Raw genomic sequence first — 14,832 nt, 5'->3', positions numbered from 1 at the left:
TTTGATATTATTATGGAAATGTTTTTGAATTAATTTTTTTATTTGGGTATTAAGAGCCACAAAACTATTTAAAATTTGATTTTCAAAAAGATTAAATTTGATTTAATATTTCTGATTATGTAATTCTGAAATGGTAAGTTCAAGTATTCAATTTTTTTATATAAAAAATATACTATGATTTTTTAAAGATGAAATTATGTATAAAATAAAAATATATTAAAGAGAATTCATTTTTGGAGAATATTAAGGTAAAAACTACTTTATCTATCTAATTCGTTTAAAGCATAAAAAATGTGCTCGTTATCAAATATTTTTATTTATTCGCTTTCTCATAGTCTAAAAATTCCTATTAAAATATTTGATGAATTTTGATTTGGGAACAATAAAATAGAAAGTTGAATTATTAGAATTTTCTAGATAAGAATATCTTAATTCTGATATATTTATATTTTTTAGTAATCTAAATTAAAAAAATTAATTTTAAAATATATAGAATGAAGTAATTTCAATTTCAAAATCTCTTATATTCAGAAAATTCTATTAGAAGATATTTTCATTTAATTTGTATAATATAATTTTTGTAGAATTTATTTAGCAAACAAACAAGAGTAAATTTTTTTATTTAGCATAGAGGATGTATTTAAATTTAGACAACTATTTAGTTATATAAAAAACATAAATTTGAATCAAATGAGTTACTAGAAATTTCATTATATTGCCTTTATCTATCCCTCCCCCACTATTAGATTCTGATCATTTTTATTAGTGCTTCTAAAAAGAAATTAAAATTTAAGGATTTTTCTATGTATAAAATTTAGTAAATCAAAATTATTAATAAACATTTTGAAGATTTCAAACCAAATATCCTTAATTTAATTTTCTGATAGCACAAAAAAGCAATAAGAAATATCAAATTTTTGAATCAAAAATTTTCTTATGAAAAATTAGAATAGAACATAATAAATTTTAGATTTATCTAGAAATAAAAAGTTTTTCTAAATCAATTTTCTTGTTAAAATTAATAAATGAAATTTAATATGTATAAAAATACTCAAATATCATTTGTATGCATCTTTTATAACAAGCGTATTGCACATTTTTGTTTTGAATGCATAAAAATAATGAAGTTTCAATTAATATTTAAACACAGCATTTATAAATTCCTCCATAATTTCTTTCTAAAGCGAATAAAGAAGTTGAAAATTTTTAAAAAAAAATAACACAGCTTATATTTATTTTCTGAAATTGATTACAGGTTATAAGATAATCAAATTTTTCTATATATTAAATTTTCTAATTAATTTTGAATAATCATTTTACCTATTTACTTTAATTAATTATTTATAGAAAAGATTTGATAAAACAAACGGTGCTCTTTAAATATTTTCAAATGAATTTATAAAAAGATTTATTTATTTAGAATGAGCAAAATAAAGGTTCATAAATAATGTCTTATCCCATTTTTAGAATATGTATCTTAATTTTTAAGGAATTTAATATAAAAGTTAAACTATGCCAAAAATTTGATTTTATCTTTAATTCAATTTTAAAGTTTTATTATTTTAGAATTTTAATATAAATACTTTTTTAATTAATTTTTATAATTTATAATGACAATAAGCATCAAGAAGGGGTTATTTAATATATAAGAAAAATGAAGAAATAAAAAATATAAAATAATAAACTAAATTTCATACATATACTGTTTAATCTCTTTAAATTAGGCATTTTCTTTAAGATCAGTGAAATATTTAGAGATTACATTATTGTATGAATTAAAAAATAAAAGTGAGATATTTTTTTAATAATTTTTTCTTAAAAATTACATTTCTATTAAATACTATTTTTCCCTAATTTATATAAATAAAAACAACATAAAAAAATTGATATAATAAAGTTAAAAATTTGAATAGTATTTTCAAATTAAATTAAAATTATAATATTCATTTTTCATTTTAACTTAACTGTTTCAACATTTCTAATATTTTCTCAACAGTTCTCAAAAAAAATATGATAGGTTTTTGTTTTAACCAATCAATTTAAGCTATAAATTATTCTTTTAATTTGTCCAAAGGTAATATTTAGATTATTTTTTCAATTTATTTTTTCTCTTCTTCACTCATAATTTCAGATTGATATTTAGAAACAATAAATTTTAACAAAAGATACAGTATTAAGTTTTCTTATATTTTATCGACAAATTCTTTTTCTTCTAAACAAACTGAAATGATTTATCTAACATACTCCTCATCCAAAAATATCTTTTTGAAGATTTCTTATTGATATGGAAATAGCTTTTCTAAACTAAAATCGCTTCCAGCAAATGTGTACTCCTCTTTTGATTCTATATTTTTTAGATCTCTGATATCTTAAAAAACTTCATCAAATTAATTTCTTAACATATGACGAGAATAAAATTTTTGGGTATATTATTTGCGAAGGAAAATAAACTATTAGCTTTCATCTTAATCCAAAACTTCTTTGTAATTTAGTTTCACTATATTTTTATCATTAATTAAAACAGAGCAAATCTCCTCCAAATCGTGCAAGTTCATTTTTTCTAGTTTATTTTTATTGATGCAAGTTACAACAAGTTCTTCTACAGTCCTATTGATTATTTTTTTCATTTTAGTATCTTCTGATGAGCACTCTTCTAACGTTTTAAAGAACAAGTTTAACAAAGGTGTCGAATCTAAAAGTATTTAATACACTAATTGTGAAGTATAAAATGATTGTGTATTCTTTAACAAAGGATTTTTTAAATCTTAAATTAGTTTTTAAGGTGGATTATTCATAGTGGTGATATTACTATTATTATCGGCCAAAAGAATTATAGAATTGACGAATATGAATATATCATATATTTTATTGGCTGGACCAAAAATGATTTTCTTTGTAGCTTAAGCTAATTGTTCCATTCCAATCATACTTAAACATTCAAAAATTAAATTTAATTAACCAGCTTCAAAAAGGATATGTTTTGAAAGAACTTTTCTTAAGCATTTGAAAAAATGTGTTTTTTCTTCTTCACATTTAAAGCTAAATTTATCATTAAAGAATTTTTAAATGGAAGATTGTGTAAATATTTTTTTTTCAGATATTTCTATTAGGTAAGGCAAAATAGTTAATGAAGAAACTGATGATGTAAAGAAAATTTCATTTTCTTTTTCTTATATTAAATCACTTATTTTTTAAATTTGATCTCTAAAGCTATCACACATTATAGATATCATATTTTTGGTTAATTCTTCATCGTTTATAAGCTTCAAAGCTTAGAAAACTTAGACTTAAGTTTCAATATTATTAACTTCAATATTAATAAATTAAGTTAAAAATTGTAAACTATCAGACCAACTCTATAATTAATCTGGAAATGTAATTTAAAAATGAATAAGATTTCCAAAGAAAAGAGCCTAATTTAAATTATTAATTGCATTCACTAACTCCTTTGGATATTTTTACATCAAAGTTTTTACCTATTTAACATGTAACATGTAATAAGTTAGAGCAGGTAATAAAACAACAACTTCATTTACTTCTCCCTCTTAAAAAATTTATTTCTTTTGAATATAAAATGAGAGATATTCAAGCAAATTAAAAATATCAGCTCCTAGTGTATTTAATAAATGGTCACAAACTCTTTAAATATTTATATTTTCTATTATAATGTGAATGAATTTTGGGAGCTTACTCTTATAGATCCATTAATCTTTAGATTTTTAAGCTGATGCAATAAATCCAATCATTCTAAAGAATTTTTCGCAAAGAAAAGTAACAAATTTTTCATCAGCCATAGCAAGAGTATTAAAAAGCTTAGAAAGATATTAATCGCTGTTAGGACATATAACTTCATAACTCAGCAACAGACAATCCAAAATAGTAAAATCTTAATTAATTTCTTTTTACTTTTAAATTAATCTGATATATTTATCAGGATATTATTGTTGGCAATTTTTCTTAACCTTAAAAGAAATAGGTTTTTCAAAAGATTTTAAGAGTACACTTGATATGAGATAAGTGGAAGGAGGATTTAGCTCAAGAATTTCGTTTATTTTATTAATTATGATCTAAAGGAAGTAATTAATACCTTAAATATTTTAGTTGTATGTCTTTTCATCAATTACTTTATCAAGCTTTTATTGTATTACAGCACTTACAATTTCAACATAATAGTAAAAAGAATCAACTAAGAATGTTTCAATTCCTTTCCATAGCTTAGGCTGCTTAAAGAGTTAATCGTCATATAATTATTTGATTTTATCAAAGCCTTAATGTTTCTTGCAAAAACACTTCTTATTTATTTAAGCTTAATTTCCACATTAGCATTAAGCAATAAAAACACCATGATGTTGGTATCTTTTAAATTTATGATTTTTGTGTTCTTCAGTTTTAAAGCAATCCTCGCATAATATTTGACTTTATGTATCAATTTCTATACCATTTAGTGCTTAAGCATTTTCTTATCTTTTAAGACTACAATCAAAACAGTCGTAGTAATAATCGCCAGCATTAATTTGTTAAGGACATGCTCCTTAATTTAGAATAGCATTGACATCTGAAAAAGATATTTAATCTGAAAGTATCAGTTACTTGCTATTATTTTCTTCATAAATTGCTAAATGTAAAAGTTTATCATATGTAAGTTAAAAATTTTTTTAATCGAATTATTTAAATGAGAGGATTTGCTGCGAAAACTAATTAAAAAGCAATGAGTATTTCTATTTTAGAGTCTTATTTCTCCTTTTGAAATAAATATAGGTTCCTGCTAAGACAGCAGCACCACCAAATGTGTATAATAGTTTTTTATCTCTCATTTGAGCAAAAGTATGATATTTTGATGTTATTAATTTTTATACAATTCTTTTTGAATTTATTTTTTATTTGGGTATTAAGAGTCATAAAAATATTTAAAATTTAATTTCTGATTTATTATGTGATATCTAAAAGATTTAATTTGATTTTCATATGACAGATTATGTTATTGTGAATTCATTATATCTATCTAATCTTAATCTTAATTGATGATAATCAACATTATTAATTCTTCTATTTACTAATCTACATTATCTATTATATTATTTTATTGGATCAAATTTTTATAATACTTTTTTAAAATATTTTTTACTATATTCTATATATTTACATGTTATTCACTAATTTTGGCTGCTTTAATAAAGAATTTTCATTATTTTGTTTCTACCTCTCCCTCCCTGCTAAAAGATTTTTATCGTTTTTATTATTGTTTTTATAAAGGATATATCTAGGTTCAAGATTTAGTAAATCAAAATTATTAACATTTTTGTGAGATATTAGAATAGAAAATAAAATAATAAAATTTATCTTGATTTTTCTAAATTAATTTTCTTTTTAAAATTTTTCAATATATAAAAGTACACTAAATATAATTTGTATGTCTCTTTTATAATAAAAGTGTATTTGAACATTTTTTGTTTTTAAAGAAATAAACAAGTTTCTATTATATTTATTTGCAGCTTATAAATTATACTATAGTTTCTTTGTAAAGATATATAACAGTTCAAAAATTGAAAAAAATTGGATGAAAGCATGACAAAGATTGAACATATTTTCTGAAATTAATTACATTTTTTAAGACAATCACATTTTTCTATCAAATTAAGTTAAGTAATATAAATATCTTTTTAACTCAGTTTTCTAATAAATTTTGATCAGTTTTATTATTGTTTTAATAAAGTATATTTCGAGGTATAAAATTTAGTAAATCAAAATTATTAACATTTTTGTGAGATATTAGAATAGAAAATAAAATAATAAGATTAATCTAGAAATAAAAGATTTTTCTAAATTAATTTTCTTGTTAAAATTAATAAGTATATGAAAGTATGCCAAATATAATTTGGATGTAACTTTTATAATACAAGTGTATTGTATATTTTTTGTTTTAAAGAAATAAAGAAGTTTCTATTAATATTTATTTCCAGCTTATAAATTACTCTATAATTTCTTTGTAAACTGAATAAAATAACACAAAAATTGGATCAAAGCTTGTAGATTGAAATTATTTTCTGAATTCATTAAATTTTATAAGAAAATCATATTTTTCTATCTAATTAAATAAAATAAATATCTTTTTAAATCAGTTTTCTAATAAATTTTGATCAATTTTATTTTTTTTTATAAATTAAATTTGTATGTATAAAATTTAGTAAATCAAAATAATTAACAAGAAAATTATATTTTATCTATTCTATTTAATTAATTAATTTTAGATAATTTAATTTAATAAAATATTGCTCTCTCTTTAAATATTTACATATTATTTTTTTTATGATTTATTTATTTCTTAATATAGAAAGAACAAAATAATTGTTCATAAACGATGTCTTATTCCATTTATTGAAGATTTATCTTAATTTTTAAGGAATTTAATATTTTTGATAAACTACACTAAGAATTTGATTCTATCTTTATTTCGATTTTAAATTTATTATTTTAGAATTTTAAAATAAATATTTTTTTTAATTAATTTTTATAATTTATAATGACAATAAGGATCAAGGAGAAGGAGGGTCCAGTTAATCGATACAAAAATTGAATAAATAAAAAATATAAAATAAATTATTTTTTCTTAAAAATTACATTTCTATTAAATACTATTTTTCCCTAATTTAAAAAAATTAAAACAATATAAAAAATTGATATAAAAAAAATTAAAAATTTAAATAGTATTTATTAAAATTAAATTAAAATTATAATATTCATTTTTCATTTTAACTTAGCTGTTTCAACATTTCTAATATTTTCTCAACAGTTCTCAACAAAAATATGATAGGTTATTGTTTTAACCTATAATTTTAAGCTATAAATTGTTTTTTTAATTTGTCCAAAGGTAATATTTAGATTATTTTTTCAATTTATTTTTTCTCTTCTTCACTCATAATTTCAGATTGATCTTTAGAAACAATAAATTTTAACAAAAGATACAGTATTAAGTTTTCTTATATTTTATCGCCAAATTCTTTTTCTTCTAAACAAACTGAAATGATTTATCTAACATACTCCTCATCCAAAAATATCTTTTTGAAGATTTCTTATTGATATGGAAATAGCTTTTCTAAACTAAAATCGCTTCCAGCAAATGTGTACTCCTCAGATTCTATAATTTTTAGATCTTTGATATCTTAATAAACTTCATCAAATTAATTTCTTAACAGATGACGAGAATAAAATTTTTGGGTATATTATTTGCGAAGGAAAATAAACTATTAGCTTTCATTTTAATCCAAAACTTCATTGTAATTTAGTTTCACTATATTTTGATCATCAATTAAAACAGAGCAAATCTCCTCCAAATCGTGCAAGTTCATTTTTTCTAGTTTATTTTTATTGAAGCAAGTCACAACAAGTTCTTCTACATTCCTTTTGATTATTTTTTTTATTTGAGTATCTTCTGATGAGCACTCATCTAACGTTTTAAAGAACAAGTTTAACAAAGGTGTCGAATCTAAAAGTATTTAATACACTAGTTGTGAAGTGTAAAGTTATTCTATATCCTTTAACTAATGATTTTTTAAATCTTAAATTAGTTTTTAAGGTGGATTATTCTGAGTAGTGATATTACTATTATTATCGGCCAAAAGAATTATAGAATTGACGAATATGAATATATCATAAATTTTAAAGCTTGGACCAAAAATGATTTTCTTTGTATTTTAAGCTAATTCTTCAATTCCAATCATACTTAAAAATTAAAAAACTTAATTTAATTAACGAGCTTCAAAAAGGATATGTTTTGAAAGAACTTTTCTTAAGCATTTGAAAAAATGTGTTTTTTCTTCTTCACATTTAAAGCTAAATTTATCATTAAAGAATTTTTAAATGGAAGATTGTGTAAACATTTTTTTTTCAGATATTGCTATTAGGTAAGGCAACATAGTTAATGAAGAAACTGATAATGTAAAGAAAATTTCTTTTTCTTTTTCTTTTTCTTATTCTTATTCTTTTTCTTTTTCTTTTTCTTCTATTAAATCACTTATTTTTTAAATTTGATCTCTAAAGCTATCACACATTATAGATATCATATTTTTGGTTAACTCTTCATCGTTTATAAGCTTCAAAGCTTAGAAAACTTAGACTTAAGTTTCAATATTATTAACTTCAATATTAATAAATTAAGTTAAATATTGTAAACTATCACACCAACTCTATAATTAATCTGGAAATTAATAATAAAAATGAATAAGATTTCCAAAGAAAAGAGCCTAATTTAAATTATTAATTGCATTCACTAACTCCTTTGGATATTTTTATATCAAAGTTTTTACCTATTTAAAATGTAACATGAAATAAGTTAGAGCAGGTAATAAAACAACAACTTCATTTACTTCTCCTTCTTAAAAATTTTATTTCTTTTGAATATAAAATGAGATATATTCAAGCAAATTAAAAATATCAGCTCCTAGTGTATTTAATAAATGGTCAGAAACTCTTTAAATATTTATATTTTCTGTTATAATGTGAATGAATTTTGGGAGCTTACTCTTATATATCCATTCATCTTTAGATTTTTAAGTTGATACAATAAATCCAATCATTCTAAAGAATTTTTCGCAAAGAAAAGTAACAAATCTTTCATCAGCCATAGCAAGTGTATTAAAAAGCTTAGAAAGATATTAATCGCTGTTAGGACATATAACTTCATAACTCAGCAACAGACAATCCAAAATAGTAAAATCTTAATTAATTTCTTTTTACTTTTAAATTAATCTGATATATTTATCAGGATATTATTGTTGGTAATTTTTCTTAACCTTAAAAGAAATAGGTTTTTCAAAAGATTTTAAGAGTGTGCTTGATATGAGATAAGTGGAAGGAGGATTTAGCTCAAGAATTTCATTTATTTTATTAATTATGAGCTAAAGGAAGTAATTAATACCTTGAATATTTTAGTTGTACGTCTTTTCATCAATTAATTTATCAAGTTTTTATTGAATTACAGCACTTACAATTTCAATATAATAGTAAAAAGAATCAACTAAGAATGTTTCAATTCCTTTCCATAGTTTAGGCTATTTAAAGAGCTAATCGTCATATAATTATTTGATTTTATCAAAGCCTTAATGTTTCTTGCAAAAACACTTCTTATTTATTTAAGCTTAATTTCCACATTAGCATTAAGCAATAAAAAGACCATGATGTTGGAATCTTTTAAATTTATGATTTTTGTGTTCTTCTGTTTTAAAGCAATCCTCACATAATATTTGATATTATGTATCAGTTTATCTACTATTTAGTGCGTAAGCATTTTCGTATCTTGTAAAACTACAATCAAAACAGTCGTAGTAATAATCGCCAGCATTAATTTGTTAAGGACATGCTCCTTAATTTAGAATAGCATTGAAATCTGAAAAAGATATTTAATCTGAAAGTGTCAGTTACTTGCTATTATTTTCTTCTTAAATAGCTAAATGTAATAGTTTATCATATGTAAGTTAAAAATTGTTTTAATTGAGTTATTTAAAACAGAGGATTTGCTGCGAAAACTAATTAAAAAGCAATGAGTATTTCTATTTTAGAGTCTTATTTCTCCTTTCGAAATAAATATAGGTTCCTGCTAAGACAGCAGCACCACCAAATATGTATAGTAGTTTTTTATCTCTCATTTGAGCAAAAATATGATATTTTGATATTATTAATTTTTATACAATTCTTTTTTGAATTTATTTTTTATTTGGGTATTAAGAGTCATAAAAATATTTAAAATTTAATTTCTGATTTATTATGTGATATCTAAAAGATTTAATTTGATTTTCATATGACAGATTGATTATGTTATTCTAAAATATTAGTTAAATTGTTCAATTTTTTTAAATAAAAAATATGATATGATTTTTTAAAGATGAAATTATGTTAAAAAATAAAAATATATTAAATAGATAGAATCAATTTTTGGAGAATATTAAGATAAAAACTACTTTATCTAATTCGTTTAAAGCATAAAAAATGTGCTCATTATCAAATATTTTTATTATTTCTTTTCTTATAGAATTCTAAACAATACATACTAAAATATTTACTCGAATTTTAATTAAGGAAAATTAGAAAACAAAGTTGAATTATTAGAATTTTCTACATAAAAATTTGTTAATACTTCTATATTTATATTTTATAGTAAGCTAAATTTAAAAAACAAAATAGGAAAGAAGTAATTTCAATTAAATCCATTCATTTCCGAAAAAAATAAAAATTGTCGAAAATGAAGGGGGGAGGGGGGAGTAGGGGTTTGGAAATATTGACTCAATAACCAAGAAAAAGCTGAATGGTTGATTTTAAAATGAATTTTCATTATTTTGTTTCTACCTCACCCTCCTACTACTAAATTTTTATTGTTTTTATAAAGGATATCTCTAGGTTCAAAATTTAGTAAATCAAAATTATTAATATTTTTGTGAGATATTAGAATAGAAAATAAAATAATAAGAATTATCTAGAAATAAAAGATTTTTCTAAATTAATTTTCTTGTTAAAATTAATAAATATATAAAAGTATTTCAAATATAATATACTTGTATCTTTTATAATACAAGTGTAAATTACATTTTTTGTTTTTAAAGAAATAAAGAAGTTTCTGCTAAGAATTATTCTTTAATTTATTTGTAAATTTAATAAAACACTTCAATAATTGGATCAAAGCATGACACAGATTGAATATATTTTCTGAATTAATTACATTTAATAAGATAATCACATTTTTCTATCTAATTAAGTAAAATTAAATAAATATCTTTTTAACTCAATTTTCTAATAAATTTTGATCAGTTTTATTATTGTTTTTATAAAGTATATTTCTATGTATAAAATTTAGTAAATCAAAATAATTAACAAGAAAAATTATATTTTATCTATACTATTTAATTAATTAATTTTAGATAAGTTAATTAAATAAAGAATTGCTCTTTAAATATTTCTTATGAATTTTTTTAAGGATTTATTTATTTATTAATTTAGAAAGAATAAAATAACGGTTCATAAACGATGTCTTACTCCATTTATTAAAGATATATCTTAATTTTTAAGGAATTTAATATTATTGATAAACTACACTAAAAATTTGATTTTATCTTTATTTCGATTTTAAATTTATTATTTTAGAATTTTAAATAAATATTTTTTTAATTAATTTTTAAAATTATTCTGACAATAAGCATCAAGGAGGGTCCAGTTAATTGATAAAAAAATTGAAGAAATAAAAAATATAAAATAATTGAATTAATTAGAAAAGAAAGCAATTTAAAAATATTAAGATCATCATAAATTATAAAATAAATACTAAAATAATAATAAATTATAAAATAAAATATGAAAACTGAAATTATAGTAAAGTAATAAGAAAAAATAAAAAATTAGCAAAATATAGAGTATAAAAATAGTTTCAAAATAGTTTTCTATCTATTATGATAATCAAAAAAAAAAAGCAATAGAATATAAACTTTCAAGATGAAAAGAGTAAATTAATAGTAGAGGAATAAGTTTAAAAAGAATCAATAAAATTAAAAAATAAAAGTGACATATTTTTTTAATAATTTTTTCTTAAAAATTACATTTGTATTAAATATTATTTTTTTCTAATTTAAAGAAATAAAAAACAACAAAAAAAAAATTGATATAAAAAAGCCAAATTTTTGCATAATATTTTCAAACTAAATAAAAATTAAAATATTCATATTTCATTTTAACTTAATTGTTTCAATATTTCTAATATGTTTTCAACAGTTATCAACATATCAAGACATTATTTCTGTTTTAAATGATCAATTTCAGCTATAATTTATTCTTTTAATTTGTCCAAAGGTAATATTTAGATTATTTTTTCAATTTAGTTTTTCTCTTCTTCACTCATAATTTCAGATTGATCTTTAGAAACAATAAGTTTCAACATTAGATATAGTATTAAGCTTTCTGATACTTTAAGTTTATGTTATTTTTGTTCTAAACAAACTGAAATGATTTATCTAACATACTCCTCATCCAAAAATATCTTTTTGAAGATTTCTTATTGATATGGAAATAGCTTTTCTAAACTAAAATCGCTTCCAACAAATGTATACTCCTTTTTTGATTCTCTATTTTTTAGACTTATATCATTGATATCTTAAAAAACTCTTTTAAATTAATTTCTTAACAAATGACGAGTATAAAACTTTTGGGTATACTATTTGCGAAGGGAAAGAAACTATCCACTTTCATCTTAATCCAAAGCTTCATTGTTATTTAGTTTCACTACGTTTTGATCATTTATTAAAACAGAACAAATCTCCTCCAAATCATTCAAGTTCATTTTTACTAGATTATTTTTATTGATACAAGTCACAACAAGTTCTTCTACATTCCTTTTGATTATTTTTTTTATTTGGGTATCTTCTGATAAGCATTCTTCTGGGAAAAATAATTTTAACGTTTTAGGGAACAAATTTAACAAAGGTGTTGAATCTAAAAGTATTTAATGCATTAATTGTGAACTGTAAAATGATATATTGAAATTTAGTTCCTTATTTTGTAATTCTTAAATTAGTTTTTAAGGTGGATTATTTTGAGTAGTGGTATTACTATTATTATCGGCCAAAAGAATTATAGAATTGACTAATATGTATAAATCATATATTTTACTCGCTGGATTAAAAATGATTCCCTCTATAACCTAAGCAAATTCCATGAATCCATATGTGCATAAAGATTCAAAAATAGAATTCAAGAAACCAGCTTCAAAAAGGATAAATTTTGAAATAACTTTTCTTAAGCATTTGAAAAAATATATTTTTTCTACTTCACATTTAAAGCTAAATTTCTCATTAAAGAATTTTTAAATCGAATATTTTGTAAAGATTTTTTTTTCAGATATTGCGACTAGGTAAGGCAAAAAAATTAATGAAGAAACTGATAGTGTATAGAAATGCTTATTTTCCTTTTCTTTTTCTTCTGTTAAATCATTTATTTTTTAAATGTGTTCTTTAAAACTATCACACATTATAGATATCATATTATTGGTTAATTCTTCATCATTTATAAGCTTCAAAGCTTAAAAAATTTAAACTTAAGCATTCATATAAGTATGCTCAAAATTAGTAAATTAAATAAAATTTTCTAAACCTTAACACAAACTCTAAAATTGATTTTATGATGAAACAGTATTTTTTAAAATAATGGTGTATGTAATAAATGGTCACAAACTGTTTAAATCTATACATTTTCCATTATGATGTGGGTGAATTTTGGGAGCTTACACTTATAGATCCATTCATCTTTAGACTTTTAAGTAGATGCAATAAATCCAATCATTCTAAAGAATTTTTCGCAAAGAATAGTTGTAAATTTTTCATCAGCCATAGCAAGAGTATAAAAAAGCTTAGAAATATATTAGTCGCTATTGGGACATATAACTTCATAACTCAGTAACAGACAATCCAAAATGGTTAAATCTTAATTAATTTCTTTTTCCTTTTAAATTAATCTGATATATTTATCAGGATATTATTGTTGGCAATTTTTCTTAACCTTAAAAGAAATAGGTTTTTCAAAAGATTTTAAGAGTATGCTTGATATGAGATAAGTGGAAGGAGGATTTAGCTCAAGAATTTCGTTTATTTTATTAATTATGAGCTAAAGGAAGAAATTAGTACCTTAAATATTTTAGTTGTATGTCTTTTCATCAATTACTTTATCAATTTTTTATTGAATTGCAGCACTTACAGCTTCAACGTAATAGTAAAAAGAATCAATTAAGAATGTTTCAATGTCTTTCCATAGCTTAAGTTTTTTAAGGAGTTAATCGTCATATAATTATTTGATTTTATCAAAGCCTTAATGTTTCTTGCAAAAGCCCTTCTTATTTACTAAAGATTAATTTCCACACTAGCATTAAACTTTTACAAAACCAAAATTTACGACTCTTTTAAATTTATGATTTTTATGTTCTTCTGTTTTAAAGCAATCCTCACATAATATTTGATATGGTGTATCAATTTCTATACCGTTTAGTGCTTGATCATTTTCTTATCTTGCAGGACTACAATCAAAACAATCGTAGTAATAATCGCGAGCATTAATTTGTTAAGGACATGCTCCTTAATTTAGAATAGCATCGACATCTGAAAAAGATATTTAATCTGCAAGTGTCAGTTAGTTGCTGCTGCTGTTATTTTCTTGTTAGATAGCTAAATATAATAATCTATCATATTTAAGCTAAAAATTGCTTTAATTGAGTTATTTAAATGAGAGGATTTGCTGCAAAAACTAATTAAAAAGCTATGAGTATTTCTATTCTAGAGTTATATTTCTCTTTTTGAAATAAATATAGGCTCCCGTTAAGACAGCAGCACCACCAACTGTGTATAGTAATAGTTTTTTATCTCTCATTTGTGCAAAAATATTATATTTTGAATTTATTAATTATATATATATAGTACCCTAAGGTACTGTCTTTTTCAAGGCTACATACACGAATAATAATAAGATTTATATAAATCAAAATTTAAGGATTTTCTAGATGTAAAATTTATTAAATCAAAATTATGAATAAACACATTGAATATTTCAAAATAAATATCTTTAATTTTATTTTCTGATAACAAAAAATCAATTATAAACATCAGAAATTTTTCTGATAACAAAAAAGTGATAAGAAACATCAAATTTTTGATAAGATATTAGAATAGAAAATAAAATTATTGGATTTTTCTAGAAATAAAAATATTTTTTAGACTTCATAAAGAGCTATTTAATAGTCATATAATTATTTTATTTTATCAAAGCCTTAATTTTTCTGGTAAAAGTATTTCTTATTTACCAAAGATTAAT

General features: G+C 21.1%; 3 protein-coding genes across 3 annotated transcripts; all 3 read right to left on the bottom strand. All coding sequences in view use genetic code 6, as the record gives it.

The window, feature by feature from the left end:
* Positions 1–1,943: 1,943 nt before the first annotated feature.
* Positions 1,944–4,814, bottom strand: TTHERM_00225690 (N-recognin zinc finger protein; the record flags this gene model as incomplete). The annotated part of the gene is made up of 1 exon (XM_001014200.2): positions 1,944–4,814. One exon carries the CDS (start codon positions 4,812–4,814, stop codon positions 1,944–1,946), a length of 2,871 nt encoding a protein of 956 aa, XP_001014200.2.
* Positions 4,815–6,737: 1,923 nt separating this feature from the next.
* On the bottom strand, positions 6,738–9,641 carry TTHERM_00225680 (N-recognin zinc finger protein; the record flags this gene model as incomplete). The annotated part of the gene is made up of 1 exon (XM_001014199.2): positions 6,738–9,641. One exon carries the CDS (start codon positions 9,639–9,641, stop codon positions 6,738–6,740), a length of 2,904 nt encoding a protein of 967 aa, XP_001014199.2.
* A 2,057-nt stretch (positions 9,642–11,698) lies between these two features.
* TTHERM_00225670 (N-recognin zinc finger protein) lies at positions 11,699–14,391 on the bottom strand (the record flags this gene model as incomplete). The annotated part of the gene is made up of 3 exons (XM_001014198.2): positions 11,699–13,138; positions 13,222–13,857; positions 13,921–14,391. The coding sequence occupies 3 exons, from the start codon at positions 14,389–14,391 to the stop codon at positions 11,699–11,701; spliced, it is 2,547 nt and encodes an 848-aa protein (XP_001014198.2).
* Between the last annotated feature and the right edge of the window lie 441 nt (positions 14,392–14,832).

Source organism: Tetrahymena thermophila, assembly GCF_000189635.1.
Source record: "Tetrahymena thermophila SB210 genomic scaffold scf_8254665, whole genome shotgun sequence".
Classification (NCBI taxonomy): Eukaryota; Ciliophora; class Oligohymenophorea; order Hymenostomatida; family Tetrahymenidae; genus Tetrahymena; species Tetrahymena thermophila.
Note: the sequence above shows the minus strand (reverse complement) of the source record. Positions and strands in the feature narration are given on the sequence as shown.